Source organism: Camelus dromedarius, chromosome 2 (genome assembly GCF_036321535.1).
Source record: "Camelus dromedarius isolate mCamDro1 chromosome 2, mCamDro1.pat, whole genome shotgun sequence".
Classification (NCBI taxonomy): Eukaryota; Metazoa; Chordata; class Mammalia; order Artiodactyla; family Camelidae; genus Camelus; species Camelus dromedarius.
Genome location: NC_087437.1, coordinates 4,251,132 through 4,274,247, shown reverse-complemented (window position 1 = coordinate 4,274,247; position 23,116 = coordinate 4,251,132). Strand labels below are relative to the sequence as shown.

The window sequence follows — 23,116 nt, the reverse complement described above, 5'->3', positions numbered from 1 at the left end:
CCTGTCAGAGAGACCCTCCCTGACTTATTTATGTCTCAGATAAGCTAGTCCTCACCCCACATCCATAGCATAGGGCAGCTCAGTTGGGTCACCTGTTTTATTTCCTTGCTAGCATTTATTGTGGTCTGAAGGGGTATAATCTATTCATCTGACCTGCCTCTAGAATGTAAGCTCCCTGAGGTCAGAGATTTTTCTACTAATTCATGCCTGCATCCCAACACTTGAAACTGGTGGTGGTTCATACTGGTGGTGGTGGACTTAGAGGTCTTAGTGGTGGCTGGTGGAGGTGGTGGTAGTGATAGTGTTGGAGATGAAGGTGGTGGCATTGCTGGAGGTGAGGCTGGTGGTGGCAGAGTGATGGTTGTTGTTGGTGGTAGTGATTGTTGTTGGTAGGGATAGTAGAGGTGGCGGTAATGGTGATGGTGTTGGTGTTGGTGATCGTGAAGACCATGGTGGTGGTGATGGTGGTCAAGTTGGAGGAGATGGTGCTGTTGGTAATGGGGGTCATACTGGTGTTGATGATCACGAAGACCATGGTGGTGGTGATGGAGGTGGAGGTGATGGTGGTGGTGGTAGTGGTGGTTATACTGGTGGTGGTGGTCATGAAGTCCATGGTGATGGGATGTGGGAAGAAAATTAGTAAGAAGCATTCTTCAGTTAGAGGAAAGAGCATTGCAAAGCCTCTGGAGTCAATGATCAATGTAACTTTGTTCAGACTTTTTATCTTTCTTTCAGTTAAAAAAAATTGCTAACTGCATCTGTCATGACTACTTCTATTTTCACGGATGCCTGTTGACAATCTGCAAAGTGCATTTCTCACCCTGGGCCGGGGGTTTGTGCTAATCCTCATGCTTTCTCTCCACAGTTCCCTCTCCCAGGGTGTGTCAGAAAGATTCCCTTGCTGACCTCATGTTCCTGGTAGATGAGTCTCTTGAGACCAGAGAAGATCTCCGGAACCTGCAGAGCTTCCTGAGGAACATCTCCTCCTCCATGGGTGTGAAAGAAAACTGCCTGCGGCTTGGCCTGATGAGTTACAGTGACAGAGCCCAGACGCTTTCTCTTCTGAAATCAAGCACAACCCAATCGGAATTTCAGAAGCAAATTGAGAAGCTGTCTCTGCGGGCTGGAAAATCCAACACAGGGGTTGCCCTTGAGAAGCTGAGGGCAGAAGGCTTCTCAGCCTCAAATGGTAGCAGGAGGGCACAGGGAGTGCCTCAGATTGCAGTCCTGGTCACTCACAGACCATCCGATGACCAGGTGCGCGAGGCTGCCCTGAGTCTCCGACTGGAGGACATAACTGTGTTTGCCACGGGCATCCAAGGAGCTAACAAGACCCAATTAGAAGAAATAGTGTCTTACCCTCCGGGACAGATGCTCTCCATGCTGAAGTCCTACGCAGACTTGGAAACTTACAGTAAGAACTTCCTGAAAAAGCTCCAGAATGAAATATGGTCCCAAATTTCAACTACTTCTGAACAAGTGGAACTTGATAAAACTGGTATGTTTTAAAAAATACTTTTCTTATTATAAAAGTAATCTGAATAGTTGCCTAGGGCCAGTGCAGGAGCAAGGGCTGACTGTAATTGGATTAGGGATTATGGAAGTGTTCTAAAACCAGATTTTGTTTGATGGTTGCACAGTTTCATAAATTTCCTAAAAATTATTGAATGGTTGCAATGAATGAATTTTTTAAGCATGCAAATCATACCTCAATAAAATGTAAAAAAAACAATGTTAATTATAAAATAGTTTCATGGTGCTGATGAACATAAAGAAGAAAATAAAATCGCCTGTCATCCTAGCTGTCAGATAAAGCCATTCTTAACATTTATTTCTCTTATCTTTTATTCTCTTCTCTCTTGACACTCATACACACACACACATTTTTTTTAAAAAGGATGTAACATTGTGAATATCAGTGCTGTTGAATGGAATTTTCTGCAGTGCTGGAAATTTTCCTTCTCTTCACTGTCCAATAAGGCAGCCAAGTATGGTTATTGAGCACCTGAAATGTGGGTAATATAACTGAAGAAATGAGTTTTAAATATAATTTAATTTTAATTTCTCTTTATTAGAATAGCCACAGGCTGGTGGTTGTCATATTGGACAGTGCAGGAATGCACTGTTAGGTACCTTGTATCAGTCACAATTATAGCTGAGTGTGACTAACAAAAGAAAAAACATAACAATGATTTAAACAGGATGAAACCTATTTTTTTTTCTGTTTCACACATAAGTCCTAAGGTAGGTTTAAAAAGCTGGGTGATACACCACAGTGTCAGGGACCCTGTCTCTTTCTAAGTTGTTGTTTTTTGTTTTTGCCTCTGATCTCAGCATCATAATCCAGGATAACTGCTCCTGGCATTACATTCACATCCAGCAACAAGAACAATGGAAGAGAAGGAAAAGGGCAGGTTTCCACCTCCTTTTCTTCAAGGACACTCCTAGGAATTGCACACACCACCTTTGCTGACATCCCATTGGCCAGAACGTGGTCACGTGTCACACCTCATTGTAAAAATGATGGCTAGAAAGTGTAGTGTTTATCTGGGCAGCCAAGTTCCTAGGCAAATACTGGGGACTAATTGGTATAGAAGGGGAGAATGGATGTTGGGGATAACCAGTACTATATGCCTTCCTCACTCTTCTATGAACCTTATAGAATGAACTTTTGTCCAATTCCTTAAACATTCTTTTGCAACATTTTTTTAAAGATTGGAAATAATATTCCATCTTGTGGATATGACATAATTTGTTTAACACCTCCTAAATTGTTGGCTGTAGAAATCATTGTCAATGTTTTGCTCTTACAAAAGCCTTGCAGGGGTTATCATTGTATTTATATCTTTATCCTCAACCATGATTTTTTCTCACTTTTTAATCTTTTAAAATTATTTTCCTCCATCATTCAAAGGGAGGATATCCTATTTGAGATGCTCTGTGAATCTGCTGTGGTTTTGCTGAGCTCTTCTCAAAGATGCTCAGAGATACTTGCCTAAAGAGACTTGATGTGGCTTTGAATTTATCTAATTTCTGAGATATCTGTTGCCTTCACACATTTCCCTGCAGATAAAATGCTGCCCAACAATTGGGACTCGAATTTGGCAGCATTCACATGGTAGAGAATTATAATCCTCCAATGATATGAAAGTGTTTTTTTTTTTAATGGAGGTACTGGGAATTGAACCCAGAACCTTGTGCGTGCTAAGCACACACTCTACTACTGAGCTCTATACCTACCCTGCTAAGGGTTAATTTTAAATTCAGATTAGTCAATTGAAGGTTTAAGGGCGCACCCTGGGCCAGCCCTGAATTTCCTCTGGCACATAAACATTGCAAGGCAGCAGCAAGAAACCAGGCCCCTCTTACTTCCTGAGTGATACACAGGGAGTCCCTCAGAGTGGCAGTCGCCTTGGTCTAGTACAAACTTTTAGAGCATAGGAGAGATGTGTAGTGTGATCTATCTCAGAGAGTTTGCAGTCATGTGACAAAAAGCTATTATTGTTATAGAATTTCTAAATGGGAAGATACAGGACCGAGGCTAGGGCAAGGGCCATCCAAGGGGATGGCTATCTTTCAGAAGATCTTAGTAAGTGACTTCTTGTTAATTCAGTGGCTCTCACACATTGGTACCTGAGTTAGATTGAGTTCCTCAGAAATAGATGGTAGATAAGGAGTCATGTGAAATCAATGGATTAGAAATATACACAGGAAAAACTGGGGGTGGGTAGGGAAGTGAGGATTTGGGAACATGAGGGCAGGATGATAAGGAAACTCTCAGGGAGGGTCAGATCCACAGAACCAGTCTAGAGACAGCACGGGTGAAACCTTAGAGTCGTCAAGGGGCAAGGTAACAAGAGAATTTCTATTCCAGCATACTTGAGGGAATATACATTTCCAGACACATTCCAGACACTTTCAACAGCTGGAAAGCAGCCCATGTACCAGCAGACACAGGTCCTAGCTGTTGGAATGAGAGCACGGAAACTGGCATACACAAAATAGTAAAGGACTTGAGAGGTTACGGGCAGGGCACCCAAAGTGTCTACTGTGAACTTATCAGAGTTTGCTGCGAAGCTTGTGAGCAATTCAGTGGCCCAACCCAATGACTCTAGTCTCTGTGGGTAGGGCCTAGGCACTTGCATTTTAGAAAGCTCCCCAATGAACTCACACTAGGAATACTGGAGAACCACTACTGTAGTGAATTTGCCATGGTCTAGAGTTGGGTAGCCAGCTGTGCAGTTTTAGAGTGGTCAGACAGAGAGAATTCATCAATATTGACGGTCCCTGAGGTACCCACCACATCTGGCACTAGTAGGCATTTCATTTATTAACTAGAACTTTGTTCAGTCCAGGGAAGACTCACATTAACCAAACCGAGGGACTGATGTATAACAAAAGGATGGCAATTACCTTTGTAATGGAACTTTTGGTGCTCAGGGGCCTGGACATTCATGTCCTCTGAGAAATATAGTCTCTCCCTGTAGGCATGTAGACCAGTGAGCAGCTAAATTGTCATCCAAAGACTGCTGGAGGTTGTAGAATCAGAGCAAGGGAGTTAGTTTTGTGACTGAAATGTCTAGCGGTATTTAATCAGGGGAATGTAATTTAAAATCAGATATATAGATCTGCATCTCTTCCTCTCTCTTGACATAACTGTGCAGGTGAGGTCGTGGGCCAGGGGACACATTTTTCTTCAGCACTGTCCAATTGAACTTTTTTGATGGAAATATTCTATAATTATACCATCCAGAATGTTAGGCGCTGGCCACATAGGACTGTTAAGCACCTTGAAATGTGGCTATGACAACTGAAGAGCTTTCTTTTAAATTGTATTTAATTTTAAGCTGCTTGATTTCACATTTTAATAGCAGTGTGTGACTAGTGGCTAGTGTATTGGACCAGCCCGGCTCCAGGTGGGGTTGGATGGGTCTTGCCATGGTTGCCTGCTAGGACTCGGGGGTTTTTCTCTACTTCATTGCTGACCACCATTCTTCCTTCTGAAGAATACCTAATTCTTCTTTATTAGCTGTATAAATCCGTTCATTCTGTCTGCTGTTAAGTTTTGCTGGCCTGGGATCAACCCTGTCTTTTGCAGATCACTGCTTATCTTTGCCCTAATACTTTACATGTAGATTTCATAATTTAATGCTCAGGGTTACATGTATTTCCAAAATTTCTTATTTCTTAAGGACCAACTCACTGTAGCCTACAGGAGTGTCAGTAGCTATAAATCCCCCCCACCCAAAAACTATCCAGAAAGAAAATAGTTTTGAAGTGACTAAATTGTCCTGTATTTTAAAGATCCTTCAAAATGCAGAGTAGATAAACAAGATTATACTGTATAGCACAGGGAAATATATACAAGATCTTATGGTAGCTCACAGAGAAAAAAATGTGACAATGAATTACATATATGTTCATGTATAACTGAAAAATTGTGCTCCACACTGAAATTTGACACAACATTGTAAAATGATTATAAATCAATAAAAAAAGTTAAAAAAAATAAACATCCTTCCACATCCTCAACCTTTTGCGCACATAACCTAAGTTTTCAAGGCGTGCTGTTTTCTTCTACCCAGTTTCACCGAGGACTAGATAGAGTTGTGAGCAGGCTATTAGGAATGTTAAAGCACTTTCTCACAGAATCTGCTCAGCACAGGAAGGAACACTGAGAGCTTTTTTATTCAACATTTTTTTTGTTGAAATCCTGGGATGTACCAGGCCTACTAGGTGGAAGAGGAAAACTAAGTCAAGTCTCTGCCCTCGTGGAGATGACATTCTGTGGCCCATGAACAAATGAATAGGGTATTTCAGAAGGTAATGGGCACCATAAGGAAAACAAATGGGGTGACGAGAGAGACAGTGATTGCTGTGCTTTAGCTGGAAGGGAAGAGAAGGACTTTTTACTGCCATTTGTGTTGGCACATCATTGAGATGAGAATGAATCAGCCATGTGAATATCTGGGGGGAAGAGTATTCCAGGAAAGGGGAGGGCATGTGCAAAAGCCCTGGGGCATGTTTAAAGCAGAGAGAGGAGCCCATGTAGTTGGAACACGGTGAGTAAGATGAAGAACAGCTGGAAACAGGGTCAGAGAGAGAAGCAGGGGGAAAGACCAGGCTGACTTTTCATGTTTAAATTCTAAATGCAGTAATCAGTCATTTAAGTTGAAGAGTAATATGGTCTAGTTCTTGGTTTTTTTTTTAATTTTGTTATTGAAGTGTAGTTGATTTACAGTCGTTTCAGGTGTACAGCAAAGGGATTCAGTTATACATATACATATATATATTCAGACTCTTTTTCATTATAGGTTATTACAAGATATTGAGTATAGTTCCCTGTGCTGTACAGTAGGACCTTGGTGTTTATTTTATATATAGTAGTTTGTATCTGCTAATCCCAAACTAAATATCCCTCTCCTCCCTTCCCCTTTGGTAACCATAGTTTTTTTCTATGTCTGTGAATCTATTTTTGGTTTGTAAATAAGATTTGTGTTTTTTTTTTTCTTTTTTAGATTCCACATATAAGTGGTATCATATTTGTCTTTCTCTGTCTGACTCAGTTCACTTAGTATGATAATCTCTAGGTCCATCCATGTTGTTGCAGATGGCATTATTTCACTCTTTTTTTAATCTTGTTTTAAATTTTTTTTTATTGAAGTATAGTCAGTTTACAATGTGTCAATTTCTAGTGTATATCATAATGTTTCAGTTGTATGTATATGTATATATGTTTGTTTTCATATTCTTTTTCATTGTAGGTTACTACAAGATATTGAATATAGTTCCCTGTGCTATGCAGAAGAAACTTGTTGTTTATCCAGTTTATATACAGTAGTTAGTATCTGCAAATTTCAAGCTCCCAGTTTATCCCTTCCCACCCCCTTCCCCTGCTGGTAACCATAAGTTTGTTCTCTGTATTTCATTCTTTTTACTGCTGAGTAGTATTCCATTGTATAAATATAGTACAGCTTCTTTATCCAGTCCTCTTCAATAGACGTTTAGGTTACTTCCTTGTCTTGGCTGCTGTAAATAGCGCTGCCTTGTTCTAGCTTTAAGTATATTGTTCTAGTTGCTCCAGGCAGAAGAGGTTATTGGGGAAATAAGAACAGAAGGTCATCTATCCCATCCCATTTCTTAGGAAATGATAAGGCAGAAACTGTCTGAAAAGGCAGGTGTCAATACTAGAACGATTTTAACTAAGAGCCTGGATACTTGGGAATCTGGTCCTTACCCTATAATTACTGGCCGTGTGACCTCAGACAAACCCCTATGTCTCCTTCAGTTTCAATTTCCTCATGAGATTGTAAATTTCAAAGGCGAAAACGGGCATGAATGTGCTTAGGAAAGTGTCCAGGCTTCTGAAGGGTCCTCATTCTTTAGAACCTTCCCAGCCTCGTGCTCCTGTGCAAACCCACTTGGAATGTTCACTCCAGATTCTCTGTAATTCATGGAAAATGCAGTTTCCACTTTGCATTTTTCTGCAGGCTGTGTGGATACAAAAGAGGCCGATCTCTATTTCCTCATCGACGGCTCCGGCAGCATTGAGGACAAACACTTTGAGCAAATCAAGGCATTTATGACGGCAGTGATAGATATGTTTAGCATCGGCCCAGGCAAAGTCCAAGTTGGCACTGTGCAGTTTTCAGACACGACGGAAGTGGAATTTAATATCAGTCACTATTCTAATGATGTGAAATTAAAGCAGGCTGTTTCTAACATCAAGCAACTCAAAGGCGGCACTTTGACTGGGGCAGCACTGGACTTCATGCTGCGAGTGATCAGGGAGGACAGGAGACACAGGACCACCGAGGTCCCCTGTTACCTCGTTGTGTTGACTGACGGGATGTCAACGGATGGCGTTGTGGAACCTGCTGAGAGACTGCGGGCTGAACACATCACCATTCATGCAGTCGGCATCGGGGAGGCCAACAAGATAGAACTACTACAAATTGCTGGGCAAGAGGAGAGGGTTAGTTTTGGGCAGAACTTTGATTCTTTAAAGAGCATAAAAGACGAGGTTGTTCGCAGCATCTGCAGTGAGAAAGGTAAGCCAAACAAAAAGGCTTTATTCCCTGTACCTCATTCGTGGCTTCAGGTGGACAAATAGCCAGGCTCAGACAAGGAGCGAGGGGACCAGTGGTCTGGCTAACACTTTGCTGACTTCTTTCACAACTGTGGAGGGATTCAGCCCCTCATTTGAAACCCGTAGCCGAGACTGGAGAATCCCTCTACAGACAGCTGTCCTGGGGCCATCTTGGAAGTCAGAAGTGGGAAGGTTGCTAAGAGTGTTGTTGCCTTGACAAAGCCCACTGCTGTGAGGGGTAGGAGGCACTCTATCCTGTGTGTGTGTGTGTGTGTGTGTGTGTGTGTGTGCGCGCGCGCGTACATGTACACACACTCACTGAGGCAGGTAAGTACAGTAGAAAAGAAGATGAGCTCTGACTTTAACTAGATTAGGGTTCAACTCGCTTCACTACCTGAGCCTTGAACTTGCTCATCTGTAAAATCAGGACAGTGCCTACATCAGAGTATCCTTGTAGGTTTAGTGTCATAAACACCAGCCATTATTCCTCTATGGTGAACGCAGATCTGGTACATATGAAACCCTGGTACATACAGAAACACGTATTTGTATTTTTGTTCTGGCTAAAAACCAAGTAACCAAAAGTTAGGGAGAACAAACTTGCAAATTCGTGTACCTGATTGTTATTTCTCTTATTAACATAGCCACTTACTAATGGAAGATGGTATGTGTTGATGGCTGGTCTTAGCACATGAAAATGCTGTCTGCTGAGAGGCATGTTAGCTTCTGGATTAGGATAAAGGATGCAGGAGTCAAAGCATCAAAGTCCACACGCCAGCTTTATCAGTGATGGGCTGCCAACCTGGAGTGGTTACTTACTGTCTTCCTGCCTTGGTCCCTTGTGTGTAGGCTTCTTGTGAAACTTAAAGGTAATAATGTGTGCGGACACTTAGAAGAGTGCTTGGCCCACGGTCAGCGCTGCATAAAACTTAGCTCTTGTAAAAGTTGGCTGAGGTGTGCCCTGAGGAGAAAAGGAAAAGAATTCTCACTTATTTGAACTTACAAAAGTGACAGTGTGTTGGAATTTTCTCTGAGTCACTTAAATCAAAAGAAAACTAAGCGAGCCCATAAGCAGGACTCAAAGCAAAATCCTAAATCACAATGTAATCGGTTTTTCTTCCTGTTGTGGGCAGTAGCAGCGTGGGGTCTTCAGGATGTCTTAGAAAGAGGACCAGAGTCAATGTTCCCTGACGTTTCCTGGAGCTGATGCCAAGGAGAGTAAAAGGGCTTCAGGAAGCATAAGCTGGATTGTAAGTCAGGTCTCTCCAGGGAGGAGGTCATGGACCAGTCTGAAGAGATGCAGTATGCTTTTTGTAGGTCAGGGAATTGCATTTCAGAAGCCCAACCCCTGGCACACTCAATGGAGGAGGCAAACTGTGGGCCAGGAAATGGGCCACAAGATGGAGAACAGAGGCAGAAAGGCTAAGGAGCTGAGCTGAAGGGCCTAGAAAAAGCCTGACTGGTCTCAGCAGAGGTGGATGGAGGGAGACACAGCATATTGGTTAAGGGGCAGTTTCAACTGCTCCAGCAAAAGGACCGCACACTGCACAACCCGGAATATTGTTTCACTCCTGTGTCACGGTCCAGGGTAAGCTGTCCTGGTCTAGCAAAGAGGCTGGTCCATGCACAACAGAGCATCCATCTCTAGGTCAAAAGTGGAGCGTCTGTTCCCATCACCTTGCATTTGTGGGAAGGGAGATGGGGCCAGGAGAGCTCCATTGTTTCGCTATTAAGACGCAGAAGCGGCCAGATCACTCCTGCTCAGACCTGTTGGCCAGAACACAGTCACAGGGCCCCCATCTAGCTTCAAGGAAGCCTGGGAAATATAGTCTGTACCTGGGTGACCATCTGCCCAGTTGAAACTTTATTGACATGGAAGAGATGGGGGAACCGATAGCAGAGGACAAGAAACAGTCTCTGTTCCAAGTAGAGGCAAGAAGGTAGATTCTGTGAATAGTAAACCACATGTATAAGTCTTTTCTTCTGACGTGCGTTTCCTGGAAGAGAGCCTTGCACATTTCACAGCACTGGGGCTTTGCCAAGGACACCAGCATCTTCAGTGACTTCCCTGTTTACAACTTCCAAAATGGCCCCAGGGCAGCGCGGATCTCCAGTGATGGCCTTAGTGCCCCCTGGCGGGCCTTATACAAGTTATTAAAAATAGTCAGCATCTTTTAATTCTTCTAGGGCTGATGCTCACTGTTCATTTTCAAATAGTATGGGATAGACTCTGCGCATAGTGGGGGGGGGCTGGTAAGAAAATGGAGGTGGTAACTAAGAAGATACATGCTGCGTTTACACAGCCTGTAAATATATTGTCTTTAGCATGTATCTTCTTAGTCTTAACCCTTTTGTCTATATGTGATATATATAAATAAATACATATTTGTCTTAGTATATTATTAATATACATTAATATATTAATGTATAAACGTATGTAATATAAATATATATTTGCCTATATATAATATATATGCACGATAGTACGTATATGTATATGTATGTATACATATACACACACCTGTACTATGAGTTATTAACATATTTTATGGCTTATAGAAATTAGTATTCTATGTGTATATATGTGTACAGATACCTATTTACATGTGCATATATATGTCCACTTCCCATCAGTAGGATATCTACAAATTTTATGTATAAATAAACAGTCCATGTTGAATGGATACATGCTTACTAATGTCTTTATTACCTCTCGTAAAAGCTTTTGACCCCAATTTCTAATGTTGATTTATAGTGTTTATCAAATCACTTTAAATTATCCCAGAAAATTGTGCTATATAAATATTCCTGGGAACTTTGTGTTTCAAGAAAATACATAAAACCATAGAATATTACTCATATTAGTGTCTAAAATTGATTGCCCTTCTCTGATTTCCTTTTTTGATCACCATTGTGTCTTTAACCCATAGCCTGAAGTTTGCCATTTTGTACACATCAAGAATTATGAATGAGTGAATTATGAATAAATGCATAATGCATGCATGAAGAAACGAATGAATGAATGCATACTCTGGGAGTTGCATTTCTTCTTTAAAACTTCTTAGGTCATCTTCAGTGAATTTCTGATTTAGGGTTCTAGTCAACAGGCTTCTATAAAAGAAGTAACACTTTCAGGTGCAACGGCAGTTGCTTGAGTTAATTTTTGATATTTTCTGATTAATGGATTTATTTCTGCTTTACTGTCTGCATGGATCCTGAGAGCCATGCCAACCTGGTTTATTTCTGGTCTTTTTGATTACGTGCAGGATGTGAAGACATGAAGGCTGACATCATGTTTCTGGTGGATGGTTCTAGGAGTATAGGACCTGAAAATTTTGTGAAAATGAAAACCTTCATGAAAAACCTATTAGCTAAGATTCAGGTTGGTCCAGACAAAGTCCGGATTGGTGTCATCCAGTTCAGTGACTATAATAAGGAAGAATTCCAGCTTGACAAATACTTCACACAAGGAGAAATTTCTGATGCCATAGACAGCATGTCTCACATCGACCAGAACACTTTGACTGGAAGTGCACTAACCTTCGTAGCTGACTACTTCACCGAGCCCAGGGGGGGCCGTCCCACAGTCAGAAAGTTCCTCATCCTCATCACGGATGGAGAAGCCCAAGATGAAGTCAGAGACCCCGCGAGAGCCCTTCGGGACAAAGGTGTGACCATCTTCTCCGTGGGGGTGTACGGTGCCGTTAGGTCTCAGCTGGAGGAGATCAGTGGGGACAGCAGCCTGGTCTTCCATGTTGAGAACTTCGATGATCTAAAGGCTATAGAGAAAAAGCTTGTCTTCCGTGTGTGCGCTCTTCACGGTAAGGGACCCTGTCACCCTTCAGGGCTCGAGGGTGGGTGCTGACGACTTCAGAGTGGGGTGGACAGTGACTGGCACTCTGGACTTCAGTCTTAACTTTTGGTCTTCTCTATATTGAGTAAAACACTCATGACTCATGATTTCTAGGGATATTGCAATTTTGTCCACTAACTTGTCAGCAAAGTAGTCTGACTTTGATGACTTCAAATATATTCCAAGAGGGTCTCAGATTTATATATGTAACTTCCAGCTCTTTAATACCTGTGTACCTAGAGTTCTCCAGAGCCAGTTTTTAATCCCAGCTGACTCCTCCAAATTGTTTCTTGGCTGCCTATAACCATTGTTAAGCAGTAACTAATTAGAGATACAAATTCATCGTCCTGTTAGTTAAGTACAATATCCTAAGCGCACTCCAGCCGCCCCAGCAAAACCCTCTGTGTTTTAAATATATGGTGTGTGTTTTCATTACTTTGTGTTAGCCTTCTTACCCTCAGTCAGCTTAGCATTTCACATGTGCCTGTTCATGCATCCATCTCTTTGGAAAACTTCACCTTGTTACTTAAAAAAAAAATAATTGCTTGGGAGTGAGGCATCATCCTTTTCATCTGACAAACTGTAGTGCTTTTTGAATTATATTGAACAACCTGCAGTTTGAGCCCATCAGTTTTTTTTCTTTTCTTTTTGTTTTGTAGAGGGGGAGGTAGTTAGGTTTTTTTTTTTTTTTTTTAATAGAGGTACTGGGGATGGAACCCAGGACTTGGTGCATGCTAAGTGTGTGCTCTACCACTGAGCTCTGCCCTCCCCACAAGCCTGTCAATTTTAATGGTTCTTGAGTGAGAACTTGCTATAAATCTATCACATGTTGTGATCTGTGTTTTGGACACCATGAAGGGAACAGACCAAAGCATTAGTACATTTCTTGTATGCTGTTCCTCTGGCAACACAGACACCTCCTTTGGACTTCGTTCTTCAGAATCCCGTGTGTGAAAACTTCAGAAAGTTAACAAATTAAGATAAACTCTGAGTTTCAGGCAATAGCTCTAAGATTTCCCTTGTCACAGCTTAACTGGAAGTTTTTTCTTCCTCCAAAAAGTGATTCCGAGCCTCTCGGTGCTGTGAAACTTTAGCTGACTTGTGTATGAGCTCACCTCATACATGTTTATCAAGTCGACTCATTAAATGTTCACCCAGTGGTGACTAGTCGCCACATCCCAGTGGGTCACGGCCCCAGGTTCCTCCTGACACAGCCTGGGCTCTTCCACAATGGATGAGACTTGGAATTTTGAGACCTGGTTGCCAGAAATAAGGGTTGGAGGTAGGGTAGGCAGGTGGGAGGGGGCAGGAAGGGAGCCCTGGGGAGGCACATGCTTAAGTGACTGAAGGGAGGAAGGGGTGGAAACTGGCTGACACTTTGGAGATCCTGCAGCATGGCCACTTGGCTTCTCACGTGGAGGAGGGGTCGGGGCTAGGATGAGGCGATAGGAGTTTAGCTCTGCTGCCACGTGGGGCCTTTCTGACTTTCACTTCGGGAGGTCAGGGGAAGGAACACAGGTAGATGTGAAGAGGCCTGGTGCACCTGGGAAAGCTTCTCTCCCAGAAGCCGAGCAGGTGAAACTCCCAGTGTATACACTGAGCCCCGGAGTCCTTCAGCACTGCAGGCTGGTCGGACCAACACTGGTCACGTGTCACCACTCTACTGACACTGAATGACTTTCTGACATGCCCTGCTGGTTGAAAGACCGCTTAGCAAAAGGCATGGCACGTCCCAATGAGATTTAGCAGAACAGAGTGGGGAGGCGTGGGGACCACCGGTCATGGGGTCCTGTCCATTAAAGGTGCCGATGTCCTTGGAATCATGATCCGGGCAAGTGGGACATCTCAGAGCCTCCTCTTCTTTCTCCAAAACATGGCAACAGCCACCCCTGAGTGAAGAGTTGCTCCTGGCCCGTGGCAGGCTCGTGGCAGATCAGTTGGCTTTCCCTCCTGAGCGGCCGGCGTAGAACCTGCTGCAGAACAGGTTTGCGATGCCTGCCTTCTTCTCCTTTCAGATTGTAAAAGGATTAAGCTGTTAGACATCGTGTTTGTGCTGGACCACTCAGGCAGCATCAGCCGCCAAGACCAAGAAAGCATGATGAACCTCACCATCCACCTGGTGAAGAAATCGGACGTGGGCCCGGACCGAGTTCAGTTTGGAGCGCTCACGTACTCTGACCAGCCCGAGGTTCTCTTCTACCTCAACACCTACTCGAACAGGTCCGCGGTCGTTGAGCATCTGAGGAGGCGCCGGGACACCGGCAGGAGCACCTACACCGCCCGGGCCCTGGAGCACGCCGGCAGCCTGTTCACGGAGGAGCACGGCAGCCGCATCAAGCAGAACGTGAAGCAGATGCTGATCGTCATCACGGATGGGGTGTCCCACGACCAAGACCTGCTCGGGGACGTGGCCTCGAAGCTGAGGCGCCAGGGCATCGTCATCTATGCCGTGGGTGTAGGACAGGCCAACCAAGAGGAGCTCGAGATGATGGCGGGGGACAGAAACTACACTGTCCATGTGAGTGACTTCAGCAAGCTGAAGGATGTCTACCAGTCTCTGCAAGACAGCATGTGCACCAACGCAGGAGAGGGTAAGTGCTTCCAGTGCCTCTTCCGGGGTGGCAGTCAGTTTAAGCAGGAAGTAAATGATGAGTCTTGGCTTCCCATTACCTGGGTGTCGCAGGCTGCATCGTTCTCTGCTCAGGCTTCGTGTTTCTCATCTCTGGAAGAAATGCACTGATGAAGCAGGAGTCGACAGGTCCTTCGCCACCATGGTGTGCCTTGAAGCGATGCAACACGAAGGTTTCAGAAGCGTTCCTTGCTCTCTGGCCTCGCTGTTGCCCTTTTCTTGGCAGGAAGAACCCTTCTTAGGGTCATATTCACCTCTGCTCATTCACGGTTACCTGTGCCGCTCCATTTGCGTGATGGTGTCAGAGCAACCACGGGGCATCAGTTTCAGGCCAAACTCAAGTGCAGAGTTTCATGGTTTCAACAGGTAGACTTGTTTTCAGAGATCCAGGGCCGTCTAAATGGGATTATCAACATCCTGTAGGGCCGTTGGACGTCCAAGTGGTGCGATGAGTTTTTCTGAATAAGGGCCACAAGTGCAGAAAGGAGGAATGGGAGCTGAATGTGGAGTCATAGAGACGGGGAGGGAAGGGGCCAAAGCCCACTCCATGGGATACAGCTGGGTTAGGATGGGCTGGAGGCATCACACCCGAGTGAGGAGACGGTGAGATCTGCCCCTGACCTTGAAGCAGGGGAGACTGACAGGTCACCCAGGAGGGCGGCTGTCCCTCCTCAGAAGGCTGGAATCCTTGCCGGCTATTGGCCCAGTCCTCTCGACCTGAGCAACGCACCAGCCAATCAGCTAGCTTCCTGTCTTCCCTCTTCCCCTCCTTCTGCCGACTTCCTGCTCTTTTTCTTCTCCTCCTCCCTCCCTTCCTCTCCCCCAGTTTGCAGCCTACTTTTGTATCCAACACAAATCGTGTTTCTCGGACTGGCGTTAACCCACTCTCATCCCTGTGAGACAGTCCAGCCCCAAACAAAACCTCCCCCAACGCCTGTGTCAGCCTAGCATTTGCTGTGCTGGCTGAGAATATGTCTGACCTCCGCAGCTGGACCTTACTTAAGTCAGCAATAAATCCAGCTCCTTGGTTTCAGATGCTGCGTGATGGTTGCATGTTCAGGGAAACGTGACTTGTCCCGAGGCAGTGGGACCACCTCAGTTCTTACACCTGTGCCCCCCTTGCCATCTGTCCTGCGCCTTCCAGTCCCTCTTTAACATGAAGCAATCTTCCTGACACACGCTGGACTATGTCACTGATCTGCTCACGGGTCACAGTGTCTAAACTCTCGAGCTCCATGTAGCCCCCGCTGACGTTTCCAACCTCATCTATTGCCCCACCCCCCACAGCCTCTCCAGCCATCCTGAAATCCCCGCATCTCCCAGCACTGTTCCACCCAGCACGAACACACCAGCCCACTGCTTCCCCTGGCTACGTCTAGCTTCTCTGTCACATTTCAGCCTTTGTTTGCCCGTTTCCTGACCCAGCACCCGGCAGGGTCCCCACCGTGTCCCCCAACTCCTGCACCTCCTGCTTCTCCAGGTGGTTGCACTTGACACATGTTTGCTGTTTCCTCACCTGTGCCTGTCACAAGACTAGGCGCTCCTTGGGCAGGCTTGGCCTCTTGTTGGTCCTCGGGTCCCCACCAAACCTTAGGATGTTGTTGGGACTTCCGTCTTTTCCTCGGAGTGCAGGACTGTCTTCTTCTCATCCCCTGGACCTGCCCTTTTGGAGGTAGATGCTAAGATGGAGTCTGGGATGCAAGATGTTTATTAGGGACGACGGCTGTGAAAGAAAAGGGGGAAGCAGAAGAGGCAGAAGTCAGCGATGCACGTCCCGACGTCTCAGTTACCTTCCGTGATCACTTCCGGCTGCAGCATCCCAGCCTTTGCACTTGATTAGAGCTGGGTGTGGGAGGTCATCACCAGGTTACGGGCCGTTTCCCACTGGCCTTCAGGGAGATGACCCTGTGCCCGGTTTACTAGCTGTGAGCACTTGCCCCGTGAAGTTTTAATATCTGGGCTATGGTATTATTAAAACAACTTGTAGTAGAAAAAATCCTGGATGTAAGGGTAAAGGGGACCCAGGTACCAACTCAACCGCATAGTAGTTATGTATTCTGAGGCAAGTTCCTTACCCTCTGGATTCTATTCCTCTTGCAGGGGGTGGGAATTAGGTCTATTCATTGATCTATCTATCTATCTATGTATCTATCTATCTATTTATTTATTTAAAGGAGGTACCAGGAGTTGAACCCAGGACCTTGTGCATGCTAAGCACGCACTCTACCGTTGAGCTATATCCTCCCCCCAGATATTTTTATTTTATTTTGTTTGTTTGTTTATTATTTTTTTGATAGAAGTACTGGGGACTGTGAGACGACTCCTGAGCTGTACCCTCCTCCTCCCGATTCTATTTCTGTGCCTAAAATCAGAATAATTCCTCCTAAGGTGGCCATGAATATTTACCATTGTTGTATGCTGGAAACGTTTTTTAAATGATCATTCTCAGCACAGATGTAAAGTGGTGGCACAATAGGAGCAGGATTACTATCGCAGGGCAGTGGTACCATTGCCGTGACTCTGGTGAACCTCCCGGGGGGGTGTGTAGAAGGGATTCCTCACCTTCGCCGTGACCTTCTAGTGGACATATTCAGGAGCCAAATTTCTTACTTTCCTTCCCAGAGTAGCTTTCAGCATCCTTTCAAATGAATTGTGTAAATAATTAAGATTTGAAACAAAATTGACCCTTTTTCTCCTCCCTGCTGTCTTCCCCGCTCTTTGAGGGCCGCTGGTGGTTCTCTCCTCTGTCCACTTATTTGCCACGAATGTGAGGATTTAGCAAAGCAGTTTAACTATTAGAACAAAGGGAAAATTTACAGTAATCCCTAAGGACAGTAACTGATTTCTTGTTCTTCGATTGCAGTCTGTCAAGTTCCAAAAGCCGACGTGATCTTCTTTTGCGATGGCTCGACTAGGGTGTCCAATACAGAATTTGTTACCATGATGACTTTCTTGTCGGACTTAATGGATGATTTTGACAGTCAGTCTCAAAGAATGCAAATTGGGATGGCTCAGTTTGGGGTCCGCTACCAAGAAATTATTGAGTTGCAAAATTCTCTGACTCCAGCCCAGCGGAAGGCTCGGATTCAGACCATCACCAAGAGTGGCGGGCATCCGAGGATGGACTTGGCCCTTAAACAAGTGGGTGTTATGTTTGAGCCATCTGCTGGGAGCAGAAGAAACGCTGGTGTCCCCCAAATTTTGGTTGTCATCACATCTGGGGACCCCACCTACGATGTGGCAGCTGCAGCGAAGACCCTGAGAGAAGACGGAATTTGCATTCTGGTTTTGGGCATCAGAGATGTTCATAAGGAACAGCTTCTGCCGATAACGGGCAATTCTCAAAAAATCATCACTTTTCAAGACTTTGATAAGCTGAAGAAGGTGGACGTGAAGAAAAGAATGGTCCGTGAAATCTGCCAGAGTTGCGGGAAAACCAGTAAGTGTCCCCTGGCTCTTTCCTTGTTTTTATTCAGCTGTAGTTCCCAGTTGTCTGCTTCCCGAGGAGTCTCGAGTCTAGCAGAGCGCTGTGTACAATGGTGTGCAGTGCGAATAGACATCTCCGCTGTTTCCAGGCAGGCTGGGCTCAGCCAGCCTCCCCCAGACCCAGAGGCAAGGGCGCAGAGGCCGGAGGAGGCCTGGGTGATGGCCTCTGGTCCGCCCTGCCCCTCTCTGCAACCCAGTGTCTATGCAGGTCTTAGTACCCGGAACTCCTCTCCTATTTCTCCCCTCTCCACTTCCAGAAGTCGGAGAACAAGGTCTTGCATCCCATAGGAAGTAAGTAAAAGGAGCATTTGCTGATTGGAAGTTTGACTATTTTAACTTTGTGAAACCAGCTTGTCAGGGACTCAGTGCACGTGCATGTGTGTGTCCGTCCGTGGGAGTGCATGTCTGTCTCTTAATGATGGCATTCACCTAATCGTAACATAGTGAAGATCTGACTTATCCTTAGGGATTATTTAATTTCCAGAGGGCCCCAAATGCCAGTGGCTGCAAAGGTGAGGAGGGTAGTGGAAGTGAGGCAAGGGGACAGGGAGAGAGGAAATGAATGCTGAGCCCTGGCCCATCTGATGGGGATGTCACCCTTCCGCTCCAGCTGAGGGCCCCCGTGTGGGACTCACGTTCTGTGCATTTGGGGCTGGGGGCTGGGGGCTGGGAGGACAGAGCCCCAGGAAGCAGCAGTGAATGATAACACTTTGTGGAATTTGCACAACATGAGGAAATGCCCCAGGGTGCGTCTGGTTCTTGACTTGTTACAGTTGAAGCCACTTCTTTCACACAACATAGTGGCTTTTCTGAGCCCTCTGTTGGGGAGCTCACCTGGGAGCAGATTACAGTGGTGGAAAGAGCCCTGGCGGGGGCTGGAATCAGGAAGCCAGGCTTCCAACTCTGGTACAGCGGCAACAACCTCCACGAGTCACTGCCCCCTCGACGGTCTGGACGGGCTCAGGGGTGACCAGGTGGCGACTTGCAGTCGAGTTGTGTTGGTCCTGTCTGGTGTGGACAGCCTGTGGAATTAGTTGACTGCTTTTGCATATTGGAGATTTTCCACTGAAATGTAGATTTCACCAGCAGGGATTGGGGGTGCAAAGGGATAAATTGGGAGTTCGAGATTTGCAGATATTAACCACTGTACATAAAATAGATAAACAACAAGTTTCTGCTGTATAGCATGGGGAACTATATTCAATATCTCATAGTAATCTATAATGAAAAAGAGTATGAAAACAAATATATGTACATTCATGTATGACTGAAGCATTGTGCTGCACACCAGAAATTGGCACAACATTGTAAACTGGCTACACTTCAGTAAGAAAAACGCAATTGTATGAAGTTGGAAAACAAAACAGACAAAGAAAGAAATGTAGATTTTAGGCTTCTCTTTGAAAAATCGGGCAGTGTGACCACACTGGGCCCCCTTTCCCGCTGGCGACGCTCGGCTGGAGTTAACAGTGAACAGACGGGTTGCTGCTCTGTTTTCATCTCTCACTCCCTGCCCACGAGACTCGTTTCCGTTACCCTCCTGGGCTTCACAGCCATCTGAGTTAGTGACCTCTGGGTTAAATAGACCCTAAGGACAATTCAAATACTTACTATGTTATAATTCTATGAATCAGAATATGCCATCATTAAAAGAATAAAATACACGTGCATTCGCGTGCGTGTGCATACGCACACATACACATACATGCACACGTGCACACACACATATACTCACACACACAGGAAGCCAGCCACTGAGAATGAGACTAGACTGTGATCAGACTTCAAATAGCTACTGAAACTTAATAGCATTTGCAAGGGCACTGAGGAAACACCATGTTTCATCTTGATCGAGAAGCCAGTATCTTCCTTCTTGGATGCTTTGGGTGCCAGGGACCCTCCAGTCCCGGGCCATGACCGCTTCCTCCCTCTTGCCATGTCTATCCTACCTTGCTTCCATCTGCTCATTAACTCGACCTTGTTTCCCGTGGTCTCCAGACTGCTTTCTGGACGTCGTGGTCGGCTTCGACATTTCCACACACCTGCTGGGGCAGCCGCTGTTCCACGGCCACCCCCGGCTGGAATCCTACCTCCCAGGCCTTTTAGAGGACATCTCCTCCATCGGGGGGGTGAGCTGTGGGGCAGGTGCAGAGGTGCAGGTGAGTGTGGCCTTTAAGGTGAACAGTGAGAAGAGTTTCCCTACCAAGTTCCAAATCTACCAGAAAACAATATGGGAAAACCTCCTGCAAGAAACCGTCTCTGGGCCAACTCACCTGAACGTGCAGTTCCTGCAGTCCATGTGGGACGTGTTTAAGGATTCACCTTCATCCCGAGGACAGGTACCCGTGTCACCTTCTAGCTCCCACCCCAACGTGTTCCTCCTCCCAGTGGTATATTGTGTTGTCATGCCATCTCCTCCTATGGTTTGCTCTTTCTCTAGGTGCTACTCATCTTTTCAGATGGTCTTGGGGGTGAGAGCAAAGCAGTGCTTGAAGATCAATCGGACAGGCTCAGAGAAGCAGGTATGTTTGAAATGGAAAATGGCAGTGACGAAGCTTGAAAGGTGCTGGACAGCTCCCTACCTTCCCAGGTGCTCTGGAACTGGGAGCAAACGCTACTGGTACCCAACGCCCTGGACCAGCTGCACCTCATCCCCCAAATGCCGCAGATGCTACAGCCACGTGCTTACATCTGTGACCGTCTACAGACGTGTGCCCTTGACTGATGCCAGTGTGACCTGACACTTGGAGAGGGGTGGGTTACACCATGTCCCACCTAGGAGGCAGGGGACCGGGAACAATCAGTGCAGAGGGATACAAAAGCCCCCCGTGCCTTTAGTGGGTCCACTCTGGTACAATTTACACGCCAGGGTCCCTCGTGAATCAGACCAAGGTGAAGACTTTAATGAGACGCATCCTTGCTCCCAACTTCCCTTCCCTTTCCTGTTTCTGTCTCTCCCTCCATAAGTCACAGGCACCCAGATTCCTCTCTCAGATTCTGCTTGTAGAGAACCTGACCTGAGACACTTCCCACTGTGTCTGATTTTCTGTGTGAAAGTTAGCCACGTGGACTTTTAAAAGCACTCGTCACTCCGCACCCCCATCCGGGTCATAGTTTCAGACTGAGCTGGAAGCTGAATGCAGAGGTTGGGAGTAGTGTGCAGAGACAGGAGGCGCGGCTGGCAGGCAGATGGGGCGCGTTACTGGAAGCTTCCTTGGTGTAGGCTCGCTGGCCTCGGGGTCCAGTTTCCACCCATGTCCTGCTTGGTGGCTGGGCTGTGCCACCCTCCCTTCTCAAAGCCCCTCGACACCTGCCCACCGTGCTTGGAACCTTGAATCCCTTCTGACCCGCGGGGCTCTGTGGGATCTGGCCCCGCCCCCCAGCCCAGCCTTCCCTCCCTGTTCACACTCAGTGGCCCAGCATCAGAGCCTTCTCCACTCTCCCTCCAGTGTCCTCCCAGCCTCGTCCTCCCAGACCTTGCCCGTACTCTTTCCCTGTGTGCAGAACCCTCCCCACTCTCAGCTCCCCTGCAAGTTCTTCTCCCCACCTGCCGTCTCTGGTTCTTTCTCTTGCCGACTTCCATTCATCCTTTATGACCCGCTTAGACATCACTTCTTCGCAGAAACCTTCCCTGAGCTTCCAAAACTGAGTTAGGAGCATCTCCTGCAGACTTCCGTAGCCCCCTGAGCTGCCCTCCCCAGCACCTCTCTGCCTCTTGCCTGCTCTCCTGTGAGACCACACATCTCCAGAGAGAAGGAGACGGCCGTCTTCTTCACCTTGTATCGCTGGTACAGTGATTACTACATAACAAGCTCCTGTAGGCAAGGTCTTGTTTCATGGAAAGAGGGAAACAGTAAGTGGACAAGTCAATGAATTAATAGGTGAGTGAGGGAGGGAGTGAATCAGTGAATGACTGAATTCCGGGGCACGGCCAAGAGTTCAGCGGAGACGGGAATCACCCTGGCCTTTCCTCGCCTGCAGCCCCCAGAGCCTGGCTCCCCGGGTATCTGGCAGTGGAGACGGCTGGAGAGCTCACGTCAATTTCCATTCAGAAAAATTCAGAAGAACTCTGAAGATGAACGATACCTTTTTTAAAAAATTGCTTTCAAATGCCCAAGAATTGCATTCAAATTGGTGGCGAGGTGTCAAACACAGTTTTCTGCTAGTGTTTTTCTTGTAAGATTGGTAGTTTGTCTTGAATACTTTTCCTGGGGAGATTTCACATCACAGGCAGGAACCAGGGCCAGACGTCTGCTGAAAATGCAGGCAGAGCTGTTGCTGGGTTCTCCGCATGTCAAGAACACTTCTTTCTTTTATTTTTTTCCCCTTTTTGATTCTTTGAATAATGCTCACCGGGTGGAAATATGATAGGTTTTCCTTCTTTTCCATGCACAGTTCCTTAGGTTTTTATCTGGTTTTTTTTTTTTTGTACTGTTTTTCCTTAAAAAACAAAGTTTTGTTTTTTTTTAAATGAAGAACATACTCTTTTTTGTTGTTGTTGGGGGAGTAATTAGGTTTGTTTGTTTATAATGGAGGTGCTGGGGATTGAACCCAGGACCTCATGCATGCTAAGCATGTGCTCCACCCCTGAGCTCTACCCCCCCCCCCGCCCCGTATCTGTTGTTTTCACTGCCTAGGACTTGATGCTCTGCTGGTGGTCTCCCTAAACACGACTGCCCATGATGAGTTTTCCAGCTTTGAGTTTGGAAAAGGATTTGATTACAGGACTCCCCTGACCATTGGCACGAGAGAACTGGGCAAAAAGTTGTCGCAGTATCTGGTGAGTTGTTGAACAAAAACCTCCATAATTCACAGAGCCACAGAGGCAAGATTGGAATCTTCATGCTTTTTTTTTTTTTATTGAGGCATGTCAGTTTACAATGTTGTGTCAATTTTTTTTTTAATGCTTGCTTTCTTTCTTTCGGAGGTAATTAGGTTTGTTTGTTTATTAATGAAGGTACTGGGGATTGAACCCAGGACCTTGTGCATGCTAAGCCCGGGCTCTCCCACTGAGTTCTACCCTCCCCCTCCAAAATTGGAATCTTGATAAGTATTTCCT

The 23,116-nt window shown here is 45.9% G+C and overlaps 1 protein-coding gene across 1 annotated transcript in view; it reads left to right on the top strand.

The window, feature by feature from the left end:
• COL6A5 (collagen type VI alpha 5 chain) overlaps positions 1-23,116 on the top strand; it is a 116,997-nt gene that overhangs the window by 23,037 nt on the left and 70,844 nt on the right. Inside the window, exons 4-11 of the mRNA XM_064490805.1 lie at positions 866-1,498; positions 7,491-8,051; positions 11,356-11,910; positions 13,958-14,533; positions 17,435-18,010; positions 20,056-20,396; positions 20,498-20,579; positions 22,695-22,837. Coding sequence (XP_064346875.1) covers positions 866-1,498; positions 7,491-8,051; positions 11,356-11,910; positions 13,958-14,533; positions 17,435-18,010; positions 20,056-20,396; positions 20,498-20,579; positions 22,695-22,837 — 3,467 coding nt within the window. The remainder of the gene's footprint in view (positions 1-865; positions 1,499-7,490; positions 8,052-11,355; positions 11,911-13,957; positions 14,534-17,434; positions 18,011-20,055; positions 20,397-20,497; positions 20,580-22,694; positions 22,838-23,116) is intronic.